Source organism: Zootermopsis nevadensis, unplaced genomic scaffold, assembly GCF_977971745.1.
Source record: "Zootermopsis nevadensis isolate Lab colony 2312 unplaced genomic scaffold, Znev_1.0 Znev_ptg000017l, whole genome shotgun sequence".
Lineage (NCBI taxonomy): Eukaryota > Metazoa > Arthropoda > Insecta > Blattodea > Termopsidae > Zootermopsis > Zootermopsis nevadensis.
This window is the reverse complement of record NW_028259149.1, coordinates 1,425,674-1,447,036: the sequence shown is the minus strand read 5'-3', so window position 1 is coordinate 1,447,036 and position 21,363 is coordinate 1,425,674. Positions and strand designations below refer to the sequence as shown.

Genomic DNA, 21,363 nt, shown 5'->3' with positions numbered 1-21,363 from the left:
TATTTTATTGTGATTAGACGGTTAAAATTAAACAATTATAATTCATCACAATATGACGCAACATTATCATCTCAGAAAAAAGTAAATTGAGAATTTCGATATCCTTGCAGATTTCCAAACCATTTTAAGTGTGTGGAAGAATTATTATCGAATATGTGAAGGGTTAATGATGTTGGACAGGCTAATTCCTTCGAGACTTAAATCGTTGTTGAAACGTTGTAAAGTACAAATCGTCAGGAACTTATCAAGATCTATCATAGGTGATCCAAGCAGGAGATAATTCCTGCTCTCATTAACGTAAACAAATTTTCTAATTGTCTTCATTTGCTGATGTTAGAAGACATAAAGTCTCCTCAAGGTCGTTCTTTGTTTCAGTCGGGCACTGACGTCACACGTAGCGTGCTTTTCTTTGGCGTAGAAAATTATAATATCTTTGGAAAAGGTTATGTAATATTTTCAGTAACACAGAAAAATAAATAAATGGAAATCAGTCCTTGTAATTCACATGTTGCTAGGTAGAGAGTGCTTTATATCTACATAGTATCAGGGTATGCCAAAATTGATGCATTTCTAAGAAATATTGGTCTACAAATTATGGTACTTTACTGTTATCCACAGCCACCAATTATTAATCAATCTATTCACCACTTTATAGGGTATTTACTTCTGTGTACCCGAGACAAACCTTGTCCCTAAGGTACATAGCACAGCAGATATTTCCGAAATACATTTTTTAATACGTGTTACATGTATTATATAGTTTTATTTTTAGAGTTGACTACGAGGTGCGATCGGAAAGTTTCAAGACTGCGCGTATAAAAACCCGTACACTTACCTCAGGTATTAAATTCATCCATCACCCTCGAAGTAGTTCCCCTGGGAGTGAACACAACGATCCCAGCGCCGCTGCCAAGCCTGGAAGCATCCCTGGAAATCTTTCTTTGTCAGCCTGTCAAGCACCATCTGCGATTCTGCCTGAATCTCTTGCCAAAGACTCGCCAAAATGGCCACGGAAACCTATGAAATGCTAAAGCAAACATTTGGGGAGTCCGCAATGGGTCGTGCACAAACTTTTGTGTGGCATTCACGTTTTAAAAATGGCCGAACCTCTGTCGATGATGACGAGCGTTCTGGACGACCATCTTCGAGCACAACGCCCGAAAATGTTACGAAGATTCGGCAGGCCATTCACGAAGATCGACGTCGTACCATCAACGACTTGTGCGACATTGTTGGGATAGGCTATGGGACCTGTCAGCTGATTCTAAAGGAAGAACTCCACATGCGACGCATCCTGTCTGAGGACCAGAAGCAGAATCGACTTGACTTCTCGTTTGTCAGGAGCTCAAAGATCTTGCAAGAAACGACCCCAACTTCCTTTCTAAGCTCCGTGTGACTTCTTCCTCTTCCCAAAGATTAAAATTCAGCTAAAGGGAAGGAGATTTGAGACGATAGAAGAGATTCAGGCAGAATCGCAGATGGTGCTTGACAGGCTGACAAAGAAAGATTTCCAGGGATGCTTCCAGGCTTGGCAGCGGCGCTGGGATCGTTGTGTTCACTCCCAGGGGAACTACTTCGAGGGTGATGGATGAATTTAATACCTGAGATAAGTGTACGGGTTTTTATAGGCGCAGTCTTGAAACTTTCCGATCGCATTTCGTACATATTTTACGACAGCGTCTTTCGAATTACGTATGAAAATCCTAAAATGGCAGTTTTCTGAAGTTCCCTGACGTCGTGTTCGCCCGGGATGTTGGCCAAATATTTTCTAAGTGACTTTGAGAGAGTTTCAGTTGCTCCTAAATTATTGGGATTACTTTTACTTTCATTTTCCACATTCGCTGTATTTCAATGAGAAGGTCCTTGTATTTCAAGATCTTCTCCGTTTCCGTCTTGATTACAGTCCTGCCATTTGGTATTGCTAAGGTAAATCCGGGAGAGATGCCTAACTTTTTGCAACATTTGTTTTAACTCAATCTGAAAATGGTCGAAACGGCTGAAAATTCAAAAATATTATATTTAAGATGTCTATTATACTAAGCCGTACACAAAATATCTACAGCAAATAAATTCTCAGAGAAAATATCCTGTGAACTCAAAAAGGAACATATGTAAATGAAAACTTATCAACTTTATTCAAAGTAATGAATTAATGTGAACATTAAAACGGAAAATAATATGCGAATACCAATAACAATTTAAAAAAAAGTTCCAGAAGTTGCTTGGAGTCTAAATGTAAACCAGTGAATTTAGAGTCAATGAAATTTGATAGATTCACTTCTGAGTCTTGGTATTTTCCTCTAGAAAAATCTTTCTGCCGCAATCGACGAATTTGTCTTTGTACGGAGAGCAGAACTCATGAAGCCAGTTTCTGCAACTCACACACTCGATCCAGTCATCTTCCTTCGTTGTTCGAAAGCAGTTTTTTCCAGCACTCACAGCACTTGGTGTCACAATTTTCAGAGGATATCTTGATTAAAACTTTTTTTTTAAAGATGATAGATTTGCGTCATATTGTGAAAATATATATTTAATTAATTAATCTTGTCCGTCTAATCACAATTTAAAATTTAAAATTAAGATAATTAAAATACCATGTGATGCTCCTTATCGAAACATTCGATTTGCATTTAGAACATCTCAAAGAGATGTTCTAAATGTAATGCATCACATGGTATTTTAATTATCTTAATTTTAAATTTTAAATTGTGATTAGACGGACAAGATTAATTAATTAAAACTTTCTTTTTTTAAAGTTTTCCAACCTTGTAGACCTGAAGTTCTCGGACTGTTCACCTTTGCCCTTTTTCCTCTGCTCTTTGCTTGTTTCGCCTTTCCTCTATGTTGGCTGCTTCAGTGAGGACAGAAGCCAGTTGCCTCTTCCTCAAAAGTTTGGAGAGAGTAATTTCTTCAGGCGAAGTATCAGAAGACAATACAGTATTCAAATTACTTGTTGACGGTTCTGCAGGGGTAGATAAGACATTTTGAGAGGTGGTTCCCGAAGTTGAGGGTGCAGACATCGGAGATACATTTCGAGATGCTGTATCGATACAAGTTATAGTTTCTCTGGTGTCACGAATGGAGAAGAGATGTTCAGGTACTCTTGAGTTAAAAGGGCAAACACCTTACGCCAACGCCCACGAGGCGCCCCATTTGATATCGAGTGATTTTCTTTTCTGATTGTTTTTAAATAACTTTTCAAGGGCCCAAAAAAGTATTTGTCCAATGGCTGTAAGGCATCAGTACAGTAGCTTGGTAGGTAAATTACAATGACGTCATTTTGAACAGCAGTCTGACGTAGGATGGGAGAGCTGGACTGAGATGTGTGGTCATCTAAGATTAGAAGGACCTTCCCTGAAGGCTTGTGTTTGAGAAAATTCTCTGTGAACCATCTGATGAATAAGTCGGTACAAATTTACGACGACTTTGGATTCATGTACACATCTGACCCTGGGGGCATTTTACCCCCTTCCTCCAGATGTTAAAATATGGACACTTTTAGATCCTTTTCTGGTTTGTTATTTGCTTGAATGCCAGTTTCATCCACGTTGAAAATATTTCCAGGTTTGTCAAAAAGTTTATTTTCAGTTACTACTTTCTCCATCACAGTAAAAAATGTTTCAACAACTTTTCGATGCATTCCCTGAGCTCTAGCTAAAGAAAGGCCTTCTGACTGGCGTACACTCAGCTCTGGATTCAACCAGTTTCAGTTTCATCATTGAATATCAAATCTAAAACTTCTTGACGATGGTGAAGAGTCAATTGAATAAAAATTTCCTTGGATATTATCCATCGTCTAGTAAATATAAAACGTAAAACGACGTTTCGGAGATGGGATTCTATCTCCGAAACGTCGTTTTACGTTTTATATTTACTAGACGATGGATAATATCCAAAAATTTTATTCAATTCATCATTGAAGTTATTAGATATTCCCATTTTTCTAGCAAGCCTGCTGCTGAGAGTGTCTGAATATGAGCGACGATTTGTTTCTCATTAATTGGTCCAAATATACCTGAGGAAAAATACAAAATAATTAAATAACATTTTTATTCTATCATTCTAATTTTGTTTTCCGTTTACTTATTTAAACACCTTTCAAATCCCTGATCCCATAGAATCAATCCCCTCTCTACTCGTTTGCCAAATTTTTCGTTAAATATTAAAAATTTTAGGTTTTCATTTGCATTATTTTGTCTAAATATGGAAGTGAGCAAATTCTAGTCAATTCGGTAAGAAGACAAACTTAATTCTCATCGTAATTTTTAGAAACAATGATTCAATCTAGTTGCAAGATAATACAATTGAACAGGCATTTTTGAATACTCTTTAATACATATGTATGATTTTTTAAATCGGATTTGGTATATTTTTAAGTGCGGCGTCTCTCCTTATCTTCAAGGAGAGACGCCGTTCCCTCCCACTTGCCTTACACAATGACCAACATGGCGGCCACATCGTCTGAAGTCAAGACCAGCAACGCTGGAAACCTCTAATGTATCGTGATTTAATAGTTACTTCGACTGGAACTAATGAAGACACATTTTATGAACAACAGAAATAACTTTGAGCATAAAATCATTTATAACTCTTGCAAAACAGCACCGATTTTCAGTGCGTTCATTCACAACATTTCTCCTGGCTCTCTGAACAAGGACATGTGCTGCCATCGGCCGAGGATTAACGGAACCCACCGAACTAAAAAAATTCGGCGTCTCTCCCGGATTTACCTTTTATCAATTAAGAGACAAATTCAATTTTTTGTTTCGGATTATTATATCTGGTTTGTTATTTGGAATGGTTCTGTCTGTTTTGACTTGTTGGTTCCACAAAATAGTTATTTGGTTATCCTGACTTTATTTTTATTATTTTCCAGTTTATGCAATTACCGATTTTTCCAGTTTAATATCCCCCGCAAATATGAACTGATCCTATCTACTTTAAATTTTAGAACACTTTATTCCAGACGACGACATCTCGATGCGTTATTTCTTATTAATGTATTTAAGGGCAAAATAAATTGCCATTCCATTATGGACACTATTGGTTTACGTGTTCCGGCGAGGCAAATAAGAGAATTTTCTACTTTTAGTGTGAGCAGTGCACTAAGACATAGTCCTTCAGCCAGGTGCGTCATCGCTGCAAATGACGTACGTAAATCTTTGGACGTATTTAGCACAAACATTGTCTCCCTTGAGCGAACGTTCTCAACAAGGGAAATGATCTAGCTTGGTTATGTCTTTTTGTATTTCTTTAACGTTTTAAAATTATATTAGTGTTCCCTACGTGGATTATTTGTTTTTATTTATATTTCTTCATTTTTTGCTCTGTGTTAATATTGTTTCTATTTTGGGTTTGCCTGTACTTGGCAGTTATATTTAATACTGTACATGTATAAGTTAATTAATCTGTTTGTATAATATTTTTAATTTGTATTTTATTATTATTGTATTATCTATCAGTCTTTGCCTGTTACTGTCTTCTTGCTGTAGGAAAATACTTAAATAAATTAATTTAATTGAATTAATTGAATTACAATCATCACCGTCGTTATTTATTCTATTGTCCAGGGCAAAGCCTCGTCCCTATGGCAACCGCAGAAAACACATCTGACGTTAAAGAAAGGCTAAGATGTGTTATTTCCACGCTGGAGTGTTCGTCAGGGATGATTGATAAAGACTTTTGAAATGACAGTTCCACCTACAATTATTCGTAAAATCGTATATTACATTGTAACTGTTTTTAAATTACTGGATTCCCTTCACGGTTTAGCGCAAGGAGAAAAACATCTTGTGCGCCTGTCCATGGCTGTCTGCTCGTCGCGTTTTCATCCCACGAATTTGTAATCCCAGGTCCTCCCCAAGGAACGAAGCAATTCCTGCGATTAGCTTCAAGATAGTCCTCCCTCGGGGCTTCCACAACAGGTTTTGCCTCACGGGGTTTTGCCCCCTTTGGACTGCCTCACTTTTGCGCTGAAAACCCCTGGGCTTATACCACTCGAGGTCTTAAGGCCTGCTCATCCACAGAAACTACGTCCTATGGGAACCCCCCATATACGAGGTGCGATCGGAAAGTTTCCAGACTGTTGAAACTCCTGGGGCTTCAACATCCAGGCCTTTCCTCAGCATTCGTGTACCCCGGGGCCCAACCCTGTTGTCCCTGGCTCCGACGCAACCCGGGTTCCACCGTTGAGGGTCAGGCCACCTCCGGCTGGTCACCCATTGCACAGCTACCCAGGAGTTTGGCCACCTGCAGGAACTGGACACCATAAAGAAGCTCCCGGACAGGGATTTGAAGTTTCCACGGCGTCTTCTGGGTTGTACAACCGTGCAATTTGGTAGAATCAACGATTCAGAGGCCCATCGCCCTGATAATGTAAGCAACAAGGACTGTTGCCATGGTTGGAAGTACGTGGACGAACATGGGTCAACATAAGCCGCTGTTGCACGAGACAAGAAAGTTAATTTAGATTTATAGTGGAGAGCCCCGGAACGCCAGCCGCCAGTCTCAATTGCAGTAACAAACACGGAATTATGACGTCATTTGAGAGGGGTGTACCATGCAACACTACTAGGTCACTTGCTAATGAGAAGGCAGAATGAACATTTCCTACAACCACAAACCTCGGAGAAATATTATTGTTCTTATAACTCAGTTTCTCGATGTTCTTCTCAATAACTTCAAGAAAACACATTGTAACAGAGAACGGCTGTTTTATGTAGAGTAAAACCTCGATTTAACGGACTAATATGGGAGAGGGGTGTGCAGGAATGCCAACTGCACGTTAAACTGCACAGTTCTTAATGTGCCGACAATGCATCCTTGGGCCATAACCTTCGTTAGCAACACAGTTAAACAGATTATTATTTGAACTGGACAATTGCAGTGGCGAACATAAACATAGAAACAATGGGATGACGTCGGTGTTCCTGGTTGAAAGTTGGCAGGTGATCAAACGCGAGGGCACTTTACAGTCGGACTACACTCTCTACGCGGAGTGCAGATACGGGCTGTTGTGTATTACTCCGCGCGCCTGCGCAAGAGCGACCACGACCTGTGCCGCGATGCACAAATTTTATGACGATAATTCTTCCGCGAACAAGCAAAAAGCTGTTCTGAAGTTTATACAGATTTCCTTCACGTCTCAATATAATGACTGTCTGATACTAAATGCGTGTTATATGTATCGATACTGAACATGAACGAAGTTTTGAATCGATGTATCGAATATCGTGTTACATGTATCGATACTGAACATGAACGAAGTTTTGAATCGATGTATCGAATATCGTGTTACATGTATCGATACTGAACATGAATGAAGTTTTGAATCGATGTATCGAATATCGTGTTACATGTATCGATACTGAACATGAACGAAGTTTTGAATCGATGTATCGAATATCGTGTTACATGTATCGATACTGAACATGAATGAAGTTTTGAATCGATGTATCGAATATCGTGTTACATGTATCGATACTGAACATGAACGAAGTTTAGAATCGATGTATCGAATATCGTGTTACATGTATCGATACTGAACATGAAAGAAGTTTTGAATCGATGTATCGAATATAGATGTAAGAAACTCGACCGTATGTCTTACGGTGTGCAATGTAAGTGTGCTTAGTCAACTCCTGCGCATTCCTAGTGGTGGGTTCGGGGTTCGAGGCCACTGACCCGTGATCATGTAAAGCCAGACGCTTCCAGTCTGCGATTTACATCACTCAAATGAAAAAGCCGCCTAATCCGTTTAGTGCAAGAAGGAGACAAGGCACGAGACATTCATACAACAGCGTGATGATGTCTGGATAAGTCATTGGATGATGCACGACTGAATGTCAACTGATTTGACCCACTTTTACTGCAGCGATAGAACCACAAATTTCGAAACTATGACGTGGTAAAAAAAGCTGCTACACTCGCCCCTAAAATCAAACACAGTGGTATCTTCTCACGTTCTTCTTCGTCTCTCAAATGGACGTTTCCCAAGACGTTGCAAGTTGTTACAAAAAGAAGCTGAGTGCAAATTGGAAATAATTTCCCAGACTTTTTTCAGAATAATATCGGGTGCACATCAATATCTACGTTCATTTAGATACAAACGCACTTCATTAGCGAAAACGAACGATCTCCATGTAGCGCCGGAGAAAATCTTTACCAATGGCGGGCGTTACTTTCCTGATAAATACCAAGTCTGGCAGGACGAAGACCCCTTGAGGGAAATTGTGAGGGGTTTAGGGGAACCTAACCTAACGCTCATCAAAGCCTACGTAGTTGATTCCGGTCTTCTGGGTTGTGATTTCTTCGACTTTTAAAGTGGTTACAAGTCATTTGCGAATCCTGAACTAGAAATAAGTTCATACGAGAATGCAACATTTTTATATCCCCCCAACAATTGCTTCTCCGTGCTCGGGTATTTTAGTAATAGGCTCGTAATAATAACAGTAATAGCCATTCCGCTCTCATTATATATATATATATATATATATATATATATATATACAGGGTTATTCATAATTCCCTGACACATTACAAAAAATCGCTAGACTTGAATGGTGTAATGGATGGTAACATTGGACATGCCGATAGAAAGAGAAACTCTCCAAGTTTGTTTTACATATCTCATAAATGCTCTACGTGTCCACCCTTTGTGACGCGGCAGACCAAGCCCATAATCGATTTGTGAGATGACAGCGCTGATTTGTCTTCGCAATTCATGCAGATCCCGTGGCAAAGGCGATACAAAGACCTGGTTCTTAATATACCCCCATAAGAAGAAATGATATGGCGTCAGGTCAGGTGATCGGGGTGGCCAACGAAGCAGCCATGGTCATATAGAGCATTTATGAGGTATGTAAAACAAACTTGGAGAGTTTCTCTTTCTATCGGCATGTCCCATGTTACCATCCATTACACCATTCAAGTCTAGCGATTTTTTGTAATGTGTCAGGGAATTATGAATAACCCTGTACATATATATATATATATATATATATATATATATATAACAATCTAATAGAAAATTTCTTGCATTAGGTCAAAACGTTACAATCATGTGTCAATATTCAATCTTTATCGCCTAAAAACTTTGATGTGGGTCTGATGATTCAACGCGTACAGCCGAATATAAAAAAAAAATTAGAATCTCTAAACGCCACATCTTCGCGTTGACACAAACTCAGACAAATTTTGGTGTTTGTGACCTCAGTTTCTGTAACCTAACCTCGCGGAAGCAAACAACTTTGTCCCTTGCGCCCTTCTACTATCGAGATCATTTTCCATGCTACAGAAACCATCTTAACCGAGAATCGAGGCCTTACTAGTCCCTTCCTTGTATCAGTGAATACGCGTAATTATTATGGCGGAAATTGGCAGATCCATTTTCGGGATATAAGCGAATAAATAGACGCGATAATCCCGTGTTGGCCCGTACATTCAACGGGAAAATGCAAGTACCAGTATTTCCTTGCAGATGATGGCATTAGAGCGTTATTTATATACATAATAAGAACACGCATTCATTGCAAGTGACATTTCAATTTTAACACATGTCTCCTTGGTTTCTAGAGGCAGAGGTGATGTCGTGACGTCATGTACTCTCTCCTCTCTCTCTCTCTTTAGCACCGCAGTTATCTGTGTGATTACATTAACATGCACAAAAACATGGATTTCTTTCAAATGGAAAGCAACTCCTGCTCCCAGATTATCTTCCGCTGAGAATATTCGAAACAAAAATGTCTACTCGCAGACTTACTTTTGGAGACCACAGTACGGGTCGTGCTTAATTATTTCAGGACGAGGCTTTCAAACATTTCACAGAAATTTAGCTACTTTAAATATGGTCCTTGCATGTTGTGACTGACCTATCGTTTACTCCACAAACAGAGTGGAAGGAAAACGTCTGAACAAATGAAACGCGGATATAAGAATGCAGAAAGTAGTCCCAAGATTTTTATTTAAACTTGAATAAATTGTTGGTCGCGTTACACAGCACGAAGGCCTGATTTCCAAGTCCTTAAAAGGGGCAGCTCAAGAAATTCCTCCCGTGGGGGGCTTTGGTGAGTTCGGTGATGAACCTTCGGGTTCAGTAAGCCATCTGGTTAGTTGGGTCCACTATTTGGGAAGCCTGAGGGGAAGAGACCTCTGGAGAGACCTAGACGTAGATGGAAGGATAATGTCAGGCGGGATCTATGGAAGATAGGAGTTGAAGGAGACTGGATTTTGTTGGCCCAGGACAGGGTCCGGTGAAGGGCTTTGGTTAATTCGGTGATAAACCTTCGGGTTCTGTAAGCCATCTAGTTAGTCAGTCAGTTATATCAAACCCTGCTCAGGACTCTCTCCAGAGTTCAAGAAGGCATTCGCTCCACCTGATTCTATCCTGAACCAGATGCGTCCTCCAGTCCAATTTCTGTCAATGGCTATTTCTTCCAAGTGTTCCCTTCAGGCTTTCTAACTCAGACTGTGTTACAGGCAATGAATAGAATGTCTAAAGTCAGTAGGCAAATTTTGAAATAAATCGTAATGTTAAAATTTTTTGATTGTGTAAATTAAAATTAATCAAAGTCGATTAGGTAAGCTGTCAAGATGGAGGTTGTGCAAGATAGTCGTGAAAACACTAAGCTACTGAATCTGAACATAACAAAAGTTTTGAAAATTTAATTTTTTTTTTATGTTTTTGCAAATTTAAAATATAAAATAAAACTGTACAAAAATCTTATTATAGAAATTTCTTTGTTATATACTTTGCCTAAAGAATCTTAAGCATTTTATAAAATTCCTACGTATTCTATAACTAGAAAAAGTATAAAATAAACTGATAGTTTCATACATTGCCTAAAAGTTGCAGGTATTTTATAAAATGCCTGGGCATTCCATAGAATGCCCAAATTTCATATTTTGCCTACTGACTTTAGGCATTCTATACATTGCCGGATTTCATAGTTTGCAGGCAGCATAAACATTAATACCTCTAATGCATGCTACATGCCCCGACAATCCAATCTCCTTCATTTTCTCATTCTGACCCTTATTTAATTTTCTCCATTCTCCGATTACTTGCGCATGAAATTTAAATATCTGTTTCGACAATACCTCCAATAAATCGGTTCTAGATTGCGTTACATGTTCTTGAGGCTGTAGGTAACTCATCGACCTCATTATGAAGATAGTAAACGCCTCTGAAACGTCGTTAAACTTCTGCTAGACTACATTTTGCATCATCCCAGGAAAAACGGTCTTCAAGTATCGTCTAGTTTTACGAGAATTTCCCTAACAAAATTCCACCTGAATCAGTTCAAGATTTCCTTCGTTTGTTAAGGGATACAGAGACGTCGTTACGTTCTCGTGCTGTTTGCTGTGACTCACACATATATCACTCTTGCTCCAACACGGGCTTGTCTGCAGTGTAGTCACCATGGAGACAGATGGCTAGAAACCAGAGGGCGCCTTATGTTAAAATACTCATTTCATTTGTAATATTAGCAAGCAAGGTCAATGTGTTCTGTAACTTGTCTGTTGGACGCCGTATAATTTTTCATTTGTCTGTTCTTAGCTTAAATTCAGACGTCACACATAACGTTTCATTGGTGTACGCCCAATCGAATGTCATTTGTCTGTGATTAAAGGGGAAAGTTCGTGTTTTAACTTTAAAGAGATGACACATCGCTAATAAGACGCATAATACAAGAGTTTATAAAAATTTTGTCTCCTCTCATCGTACGTAAAAATTTAAATATTAAAATATAAAAGAAACTATAATTCTGTTCCTTTGGATGGGATTCAAATTTGGTACGTAACATAAGGGGAAAAAAACTGAGGGTGTTGGAGAGTAGGGTACTGAGGAAAATATTTGTACCTAAGTGTTGTGAATAATGACGAGCCCCATATTAATTAACTTCAATAGGTATTTTTAAAATAATCACTTCTAAGAAGATGCTTCAAGAATTTAGTTAATTAGAATTAGTCTGCTTTAGGTGGAATAAACATCAGTTAAATTAAAATGTATTTTTTTTATATATAAAATACACTGAAAGAAACACGTGGTCCGCATTTCTGTAAAACAATTTAAAGTTCGTGTCGACAGTAAGGCGCCTGGCACTTTTCAACTGTTTCCACCACTTCGATTGCGATGAAAATACGTCCTGTTTCACCAGATTTTACGAGTTCTAAACTTAACAGTTCAAAACTTCTCTTCCCACACGTGTGGCGGCGACCTTGTCACGTAACGCAGTGCCAGAAACTCCTCGACACTCAATTCGGTGGGATTTTTTTTTTTACGTTTTATAAAGAAAAATTCATACTTTACCTTTCACTAGATGTAAAAGCCAATACATTTCCAATTATCACAGATTTTTCTCTTTTCCTTTTTTGAGTTTCCATAACCTTTTTCTCTCATTCCTTAAAACCCTTTCAAGTTTTTCAAATGACGAACGAAGTTCGGAAACAATGCCCTCCCACTTTTAATTAAAGTGTCAACTCAAAACGCCAATATAATAAATATTCCAAATATATTATTTACTTACATCTACAACCGACTAGGCCACAAATGTATTCCTATAATGGAAATCCGTTGGAGCACCTATGGCGAGTTTACGAAATTATCATTTATCGACTAAAATACTATCACAAAGCATACAGTTTCATTTCGAGGAAATTTTTAACATTTATTATAGATCTTTACTTACCTACAGCTAATCACTCCAGACGTATGTTTCGAGATCACAGGAAAAAAAAAAATATTCCGGACCCCAAAATCTTGACGAGACTCGAACCCATGACAGTTTCCACGTTTGTCTAACCTCAGTGCCTGCAATATCGTCGTCGAAACAAACAACTCTGCGCCCGGCGCTGCTCTTTTGTCGAGCTACAAGAAATTGCCCTCACTAGGATTCGAACACAGGACGCTAATTCCGAAATGTACACAGTCCTTTATTATTTTCCTGATATCAGGGAATATGAAGACCAAATTTGGTACAAATCTGTTTGTTCGTTCTCGAGATAGAAGTGAATATACATACAAACACAGTTTTAATGTTGGGATAAGAGACAGCCCGTTAAAGTCAACGGGAAATTAAACAAAACGAATACGTGAAGGTCTCATGTTGTTACGCAAAATTTCATAAAAATCACTCCTTACTCTAAAGAAATAAAGAGTGAAGTTTAGAAGTTTGACTTACGTCATTTGTTGAACAAGATACGACGTTGCCGTCATAAAAAACGAGGTCGTCATATCGAGTCAATTAGCTTAATAGACTGTGATTAGAGCAACTGGGTTCGATTCTGTTGAAAGACGCTGGGCAGACATCTTGGTGACAGGCTCCTCCTATGTTATGATCTGTTCTCTTGTTATAAACAATAAGAAATTGTTTACATTCTCGAAACATTTGTATGTTCACTTACAGTTCGAGAAGGGATGTCCCGATTTATACAAAACTCGGCATGTTTGTTCCTTGATACAAGAAAAAGAATATAGGATGGTCGAAAATCCTGAAATCTTCCTGAGTTCGATTCTCGCTTAGGGTGGTTCTGTACCTCGGAAAATAAGCACGGTGTTCGTTTCCATTAGGACTTTATAGAAACTAACTAACTAACTAACAAACCACTGAGTATTTAATTAATTAATCTTGTCCGTCTAATCACAATTTAAAATTTAAAATTAAGATAGTTAAAATACCATGTGATGCTCCTTATCGAAACATTCGATTTACATTTGGATAAGGAGCATCACATGGTATTTTAACTATCTTAATTTTAAATTTTAAATTGTGATTAGACGGACAAGATTAATTAATTAAATATATATTTTCACAATATTACGCAACTCTATCATCTTAACCACTGAGTGTTTAAGACTCGTATTCGAGAGATCCTGGGTTCAAATCTCGGCCCGGAGATGAGCTATCCTGACTGATGTTTTTCGTGGTTTTTCCTCAGTAACTCCAGACAAATTCCGGGACAGTACATTAATTAGGCCACGACCGCTTCCTTTAACAACCTTTCCAATTCATTTTCCGTATCATCCTCTCATTCGACACTAACAGCTACAGAAAATCGTCATTTAATAAACTATAAATAAGTTAATAAACTACCAAACCCAAAACTGTTCTAGGCTCAGGTATAAGAATAATTCTTCTATAATATTAAATGATCGTTTCTAAGGTAAGCTTTTGGGCAATATAAATTAATAACAAATCTAACTTCTCGTCGAATTTCACATCGCAGGTACTGTGTTACTTTACTTACAAATTAAATTGCATTCCACGACAAAAGCTTGGCATTCACAAATATTATCAACATTATGACGCATCAGAACCTGTTTCTCCATGTCGATAATCGTGTGAACTCCAAGATAGATACCAACCTTTCGAAAGAACACGCTGCCTCCAATCTTCAGGGTTGAAGAAGTCCATACGGCGTTAAAACCAAGATGACCAGAAACGACATCTTTGGCGCCTTTCTGGAAACATCAAATCGGTTGCTCCGCGTTACAAACCGAAAAGCTCTTTACAAGAAATGATTTCAGAAGGAATACACATTTTATTAATATTCATTGTTTCTTTACAACAATATAAATCATGTATTATTTATTTAGTGTTCTGTCTGACGACAGGTCCATATGAACAGGATCCTTCCATCCTTTTCTCGGACTGGGACCTGTTCATATACGTTCTTGGCAGATGATCCAGAAGTGGTTTGCCATTGCCTTCTTCTGTGTGTGATTGGAGTAATTGTTGGGATGCCACGGAGGAAAACTCCGTGTTGCCTAGACCACGGCCTTGCCCAACACAAGTTAAAAATTCGGGCACCGCCGGGAATCGAACCCGAGACCCCAGGATTACAAGGCCAGCGTTCTAACCGCTAGACCACCGTGGCCGATTATAAATCATGTACAAGCATAAATATATATATTCTCCTCACACCAAAACCTCGTAACTAATCAATTAAAAAAGAGATTCTTATGGTTTTCTCTAACAAAAAAAATTCATAACTGAACTGCGTAGACATCTTTAAAGATCATCAGAGTAGTCGTCATCAAATTACACGCTTTAAAGCCACGGAAAGACTTAACCCCCTTACGCACGGCTCTAAGTCACCAGTACATCGTTGCTACGCTGCAAGTTCTGAGATGTCTTCGTTTGTCCGAGCTCCGTTGTTCGTTTTTGCAAACGCTGCACGATTTTACTGTGACCTTGAACTACGGAAATTTGTTAATAACAGGATTTTAGGTTTTCATAGCGATGAGTCTGAAGATTGTTGTCTTCTGGGTTATTGCACAAGGTGGAAATCTACCAGACTACACGGCGCAATAACGCAGAAGACAGCAATCTTTAATAACCACTACAGTTTTCTCGAAGATACGAAATTTCTCGTGAGTGCGAAAATGTGAGGTTAGGTTTCACTTTCTTCTGTTTAGGGCCGTACCTGCTGTTTTCCGCAAACTGATTATATAGAATGTCCCAAAAATATGCAAACATAAATTCAATGAATGAATTATTCGTGTTTTTTTCCGTCTAATCACAATTGTATATAAATAAAATTTATACATAAGATATTAAAATATCATTTACATATTTGGTACATCTTTTTACTACATGTTTCGGTTACATTGAACCATCTTCAGGTGTAAAGTTAAAAGTTAAAAATTATAATCTTATAAACTAAAACTTAATTACTGTTGTTGTGTAACTTCTGATGATGTTAACTTCCAAATTCATTGGAGTGAGGGTAGTTAAAAGATGTACCAAATATGTAAATGATATTTTAATATCTTATGTATACATTTTATTTATATACGAGGCGCGTCCACAAAGTAAGTTTCCCACTCGTCCCACAGCTAGCAAACCTTATATTGCGCGAAGCGACTGTGCGTACGTGATAGAGCAATGACGTAGCATGGCGCATGCACTAACGGCACTTCCCGCGTTCTCACAGTAGCATCGTTGCAGCTGTTGAAGATGGAGGTTCTTATTCCAGCTCCCGCCGACTGTGAAGTGCGGTCAGTGATAACGCTAGGCCGCACACGGCTCGACGGACAGCAAGTCTCCTGCAGGAGTTCAGCTGGGAGGTGTTTAATCATCCACCCTACAGCCCGGACCTCGCTCCCAGTGATTTCCATCTTTTCCTACACCTCAAGAAATTCCTGTCCGGTCAGCGTCAGCGTTTTGAGAATGACAGAGAGGTGGAGATGGTTGTCACACAGTGGTTCCAATCCCAGGCGGCAGACTTCTACGACACAGGTATTCAAAAGTTGGTCCCACGGTATGACAAATGTCTCAATTCCGGTGGCGAATATGTTGAAAAATAGCTGGACACTTGCTGTATCTGTTGCAATAAATATTTCCATGAAATTGTGTTTTGTTTCTGTAAACGGAACCAGGAAAACTTACTTTGAGGACGCGCCTCGTACAATTGTGATTAGACGGAAAATAACACGAATAATTAAATTTTAATTCACAATATGACGCAATTATATCAACTCAATGAATGAAATAAAGATATTGTAAGAGTGTCTATATATATATTTTTGGGACTCTGTAGAAGCCAGTACATTCGTACTTCTTCTCTCTTCATTCACAGAGTATAATAATTACGAATCTGAAAATCGAGATATCGATGTGGCTGTAACACATCTTAATGTTCCAGAGGATGGGGTAGCTTTATAAATGCTATTTCGTTCTCTTTTTACATTATGAATCAAAAACTTTGTTTTGTTCTGCTTGATAAGAGCTTGATAAGAACTGACCCGGAAAACTTGTTATGGTTCAAACATTCTTATACAAAATCAACAGTTTATTTAAGGATCAGCATCTGAGACTGATAGTGAATAATGAATTGGAAGGAATGTGGAAGGAAGAGGTCGTGGTATTTACATTCACGTGAACAAAAGAATTTGTTCTATCAATAAAATCTTCTCCGGCAATCAGCCGCGTCAACCGACGTTTCGGGAACCAACTCTGTTCCCATTATCATGGCCATATCGGAGGCCATGTTTTGTCTTCACAGCTGTAGTGGCTCGCACGCAGAAGTTTAGACCCGCCGAACAGCGCGACATTCAGTAGTACCAACACAAACAAATGCCTAACGATTCTCGCACCAGTTTCATCCGGTAATGTTTTCTGCAAAAACTCCACATGAACTTGATACTTAAAACGGGCCCGAGACGGTTCAAATAAAAAAAATGTAACTCAATATAAAAGAGTTTTTATTATAGTCTTGCTTAAATATAGACAAAATCCTGTCTGCAGGATCACATAGAGCTCTATTACACACATACTTTTCAGTCTTCTTGAAAAAAGTCTTTGGTCTACCGAACATCGAGCAGCTATGAACAGAATTTAAGTAGCCACAAATTACAAACCCCCTCCAGGCTCGTCTTACTTATTCTGTCTTAATTCCAAATGTTCTCCTCATCACAGTGATCCAAAACAAAAAGTATGTTCGTCTCTTAAGGCTTGGAGTGACAGGCCGAGTTTAACATCCATAAAAACAACCGTTAGAGTTAAAAATTATGGATTTTATTGTTCAAAGCTGTAACGCTGAAAGATAAATTAAAATTCTGTGCGATAACCAGTTTGTTTTATAAAAATATTGCTTAAAATAGTATTAAAATATATTAGTAATTGAATTAAGAGTTTATAACATACACCTGATGACGGCTCTATGAAAGCCGAAACATGTCGAGAATGTTCCATATGTAAATCGAGTACTCGATACGGAACAAAAGATAATATTTTAACCATTTAATTATCTTATATTACTTTATTGTGATTGACGGACAATTTTAATATATTTTAATACTATTTTAAATAAAATCACAATATGACGCACCTACAATATATTAAAAATATTGCTGTCTGTTTTGTAGGTTATGTGCATTAAGCAATACCAATATGGCTCCCAACTCACAATTCGTACTTCCGCCATATTGTTTCTGATCGTAGGAATACGAAAGTCGGTCTACGAATTCGGCCTAGTCTCCAGTGGCATAAATGTTCATATAAATCTTCATGAAATTCGTTAATTTGTTCAAAATATATAAGAAATGGCATTCACCCACACAGTATGTCGATTTCGTAAGCCAATTTATCTCTTAATCTGAAAGTAGATTAAATTATAAAAGAAGATATTAGAACGAACGTGTAAGAAACTGGGATTCGTCATTCACTGACATCTTACAGAAGATACGAGAACTAAGTTTCGTCCTGGCGTGAGGAAACAAACGTGAAAATTAGACTTCGTTGAAGGTAAAATTTCGCAACAACTACATTCTTTTCTAAGCGTTAAATAAACCAAAGCCATTCCCGTCGTATTAAAGTTCGTCTTAGCATTCATCGTTTCCGGACAAACGACCTCTGTATGTCTGCATGATGGCGAACTGCGAAATGTAACAAGAAACTACGTATGATCCATACGTTGGTCTGTTTCTTGTAGCTGCTCTGGGCAGAGTTTGTTGCACTCTGACTACAACGCCTCGTGTAGCTTCTTCAAGATGATACAATTTTGTTGCCCTCAGTCGAACAAACGATTCGTACAAATTCCGTGCAAAGAAAGACGTCTCCGTTAAACAGCGAAGTATTTCATTAGCGATATTTGCCGCTGAAATGGAATATCTCACGCGTAATCATAATAGTTGCACAGCTATACAGGGTGTTCAAAAATTTAAACTTTCAGGCAACTAAAAACAAAATCTAAAACTTTGTGGCAATCCCCGTAAAAATCTTAAAATATCTTCAAGAAACCAAATGTTGACATTTTTTGAACAGAACTATTACTATAAAAAGGACTTTGTAACAACTCACATAAACTTTTATCATTTGTATTTCCCGCTTAACATTCGTCAAATAGAAAAAAAATGCTTTGTATATAAAATTAAATGTGAGATGATAAAGTTGCGTCATATTGTGATAAACATATATTTGTTTAAATCTTGTCAGTCTAATCACAATAAAATTTCTATTAAATATTAAAATATTACTATAATTAACATTTAAATATTTAAAATATATTAAATGATGTTCTCTATCGAAATGTTCCATTTACATTAGAACATCATTTAATATATTTTAAATATTTAAATGTTAATTATATTAATATTTTAATATTTAATAGAATTTTATTGTGATTAGACTGACAAGATTTAAACAAATTAAATGTGGTAAAATCAATGCCAGTGTGCACAGGACTGTAAAAATGGCATTCAGATGTCGGTTCAGTAAATAATTTTGATACGCTTTCATATTAATTTGCAACTTTAATTTAAACACAAAATTTACTGTTTAATAGTTAGGGATACTTCAGTACGCCAGAAGTATAAATTAACCTACTTACAATTTAATTTTTAGAATAATTACAAAATAAAGTAAAATGAACTATTACATTCTGATATTGTAAACTACGACACAAAAAATAACAGTGAGGCTTGCTATAAACTATTCTTTCTTTGACACGTGCCTGAATCTCTGAACATCTGTGTAATGTTACCCGTACTCTACCACGGGGAGGTGCAGATGGGGATTTTCCCTTCCTCGAGCTTAAGATTTTTCCACATTATTAATCTACTTCCAGAAATATTTGATTCCTTCAAGATTTTCTCCATTTTAGGAAAACATAAAGGATTATCTTCCAGATATTGTTGTTATATGACTGTTTTTCGTATGTTGGTATGTGAAAATTGTTAAAGTGAGAAACAATTAACATCTCTTTTGTGTAAAAAGAAATAAGATTGGTGTTACATTTATTCTGTTAGCTACGTCTATCAGTAACTTATCAAAACCAGTATTTTGGACTTATGTTAACGCGCAAAATGTATAAGCATATTTGTATCAACATCTAAAAGTTTCTGAAAACCTTCCCAAAATTTGTTTTATGAAAATATGTCTTTTGGGACATTTCCCCTTTACTCTGTGACCGCAAATTATTCCTTTATATTATTTACTAACCTCACCAATCATATGAAATAATCAAATATGTGTCATAAGTTCTTCCAATCATTTATTGTTTAAAGGCGTTTACCGTTGTCCTCGAAGGCCATTGCTTAATTGTAGATTCTTCAGCCTTGTGCAAGCTACTTCAGTGCTAAGACAATCTATAAATTACTATAAAGATTTACGAAACTGTTCAGAAACCAGACGCTGCATTGCTTGAATAAGTATTTGTAAAGCGATAAAGTTACTTGTCTTCGGAATAGACCCGTGTGGTCCGGAGATCGGGTAGGCTTCTACTGTATTAGCATTTTATAACGCTATTAAAGTATAAGTGAACAAGTGTACGTTTGAATATTTTAATATATTCACAATTCGTGTGTTTTTTTGTGTATTTTACAATGTTGTATGATAACGTAAAAATAAGTGAGAAAATTGATATATGAAAAATGCATCACTCAGAGGTCGATATGAGAAATATATTAATCATCGGTGACAAGACGGAGAATGGGAGATCACAAACGAAATGAAGATAAAATGGAGGAAGGAAAATCTAGGAATAACATAAACAAATAAACAACTAGCACATTCTGAAAGTCTGTCCAAAAACAGAATCCCTAAGCAAATTTAGAAGAAAGGAATGAAGGTTACAAAATGAAAGAGACTTACGTGGGGGGAAAAGACAGACGGAGGATATTTAAAAGTTCGTAACCGTGATGTTTCAGTTGGTGGTACTCCGGTAGAAGTTTACCAGCATTTGAGAGGTCCTTGCTGCCTACAACGTCAGAGAGATTCACCTGACGATGGACGACCTGACAACCCAGAAGACAGCCATTTTAGGACTCACCGCATGAAACTCTGAAACGTCGGTAAACGTCTACCATCACAGTTCTGTAGTGTAAACGTCCGGTACGTTTCTCATATTTGTAGATTTTTTATATCGTCGTCATAACCAAATTTTATAAAAAAAACAATTTCCACTGTTGTAAAAATATTCGCTTTGCTGCCGAACTACATGTTTCGACCATGTATGGTCATCATCAACATTTTATTTTGCACAAAAATACTGAACATTTCTTTGCAATGAGTAGCCGCCATAAGTACAGTGTTACATGAACCTAATGATGACCACAAACGGTCGAAACATGTAGTTCGGAAACAAAACGAACACTAATTGTATAAAAGTGACTTTACAGCAATATCCAGAACATACAATCGACTTTATATCACCAAATTCAATATAAAATCAGTATTCTATTAAAGTATTAAGTAAAAGGAAAGCTGTCATAATATACGCCACGAAGGCGCTTGGGGGGAGAGGAGGTATAGCTCTTACTCATTCTTGACATCGGCGCTAGATGGGGTGAGTGGTCAGCGTCACGCCTCGGCCGGCTTTGCCCCCGGTACCCATCGGATAGGAGGCTGGGTGGACCCCAGA

At 37.6% G+C, this 21,363-nt stretch overlaps 1 protein-coding gene across 1 annotated transcript; it reads right to left on the bottom strand.

Annotated features, from left to right (window-relative positions):
* Positions 1–2,112: 2,112 nt before the first annotated feature.
* On the bottom strand, positions 2,113–3,834 carry LOC147873603 (uncharacterized). Its single transcript, XM_087350706.1, has 2 exons — positions 3,491–3,834; positions 2,113–3,412 (listed from the first exon to the last, which is right to left on the bottom strand). Exons 1-2 carry the CDS (start codon positions 3,638–3,640, stop codon positions 3,056–3,058), a joined length of 507 nt encoding a protein of 168 aa, XP_087206832.1. The 5' UTR covers positions 3,641–3,834; the 3' UTR covers positions 2,113–3,055.
* Positions 3,835–21,363: the final 17,529 nt, after the last annotated feature.

Excerpts from the sequence above, each read along its gene's own strand:
- LOC147873603 (XM_087350706.1), bottom strand. The coding sequence starts at position 3,640 with ATGCATCGAAAAGTTGTTGAAACATTTTTTACTGTGATGGAGAAAGTA. Across the intron at positions 3,413-3,490 it reads AAAAGGATCTAAAAGTGTCC|TGTACCGACTTATTCATCAG; the intron begins ATATTTTAACAT and ends TCGTCGTAAATT.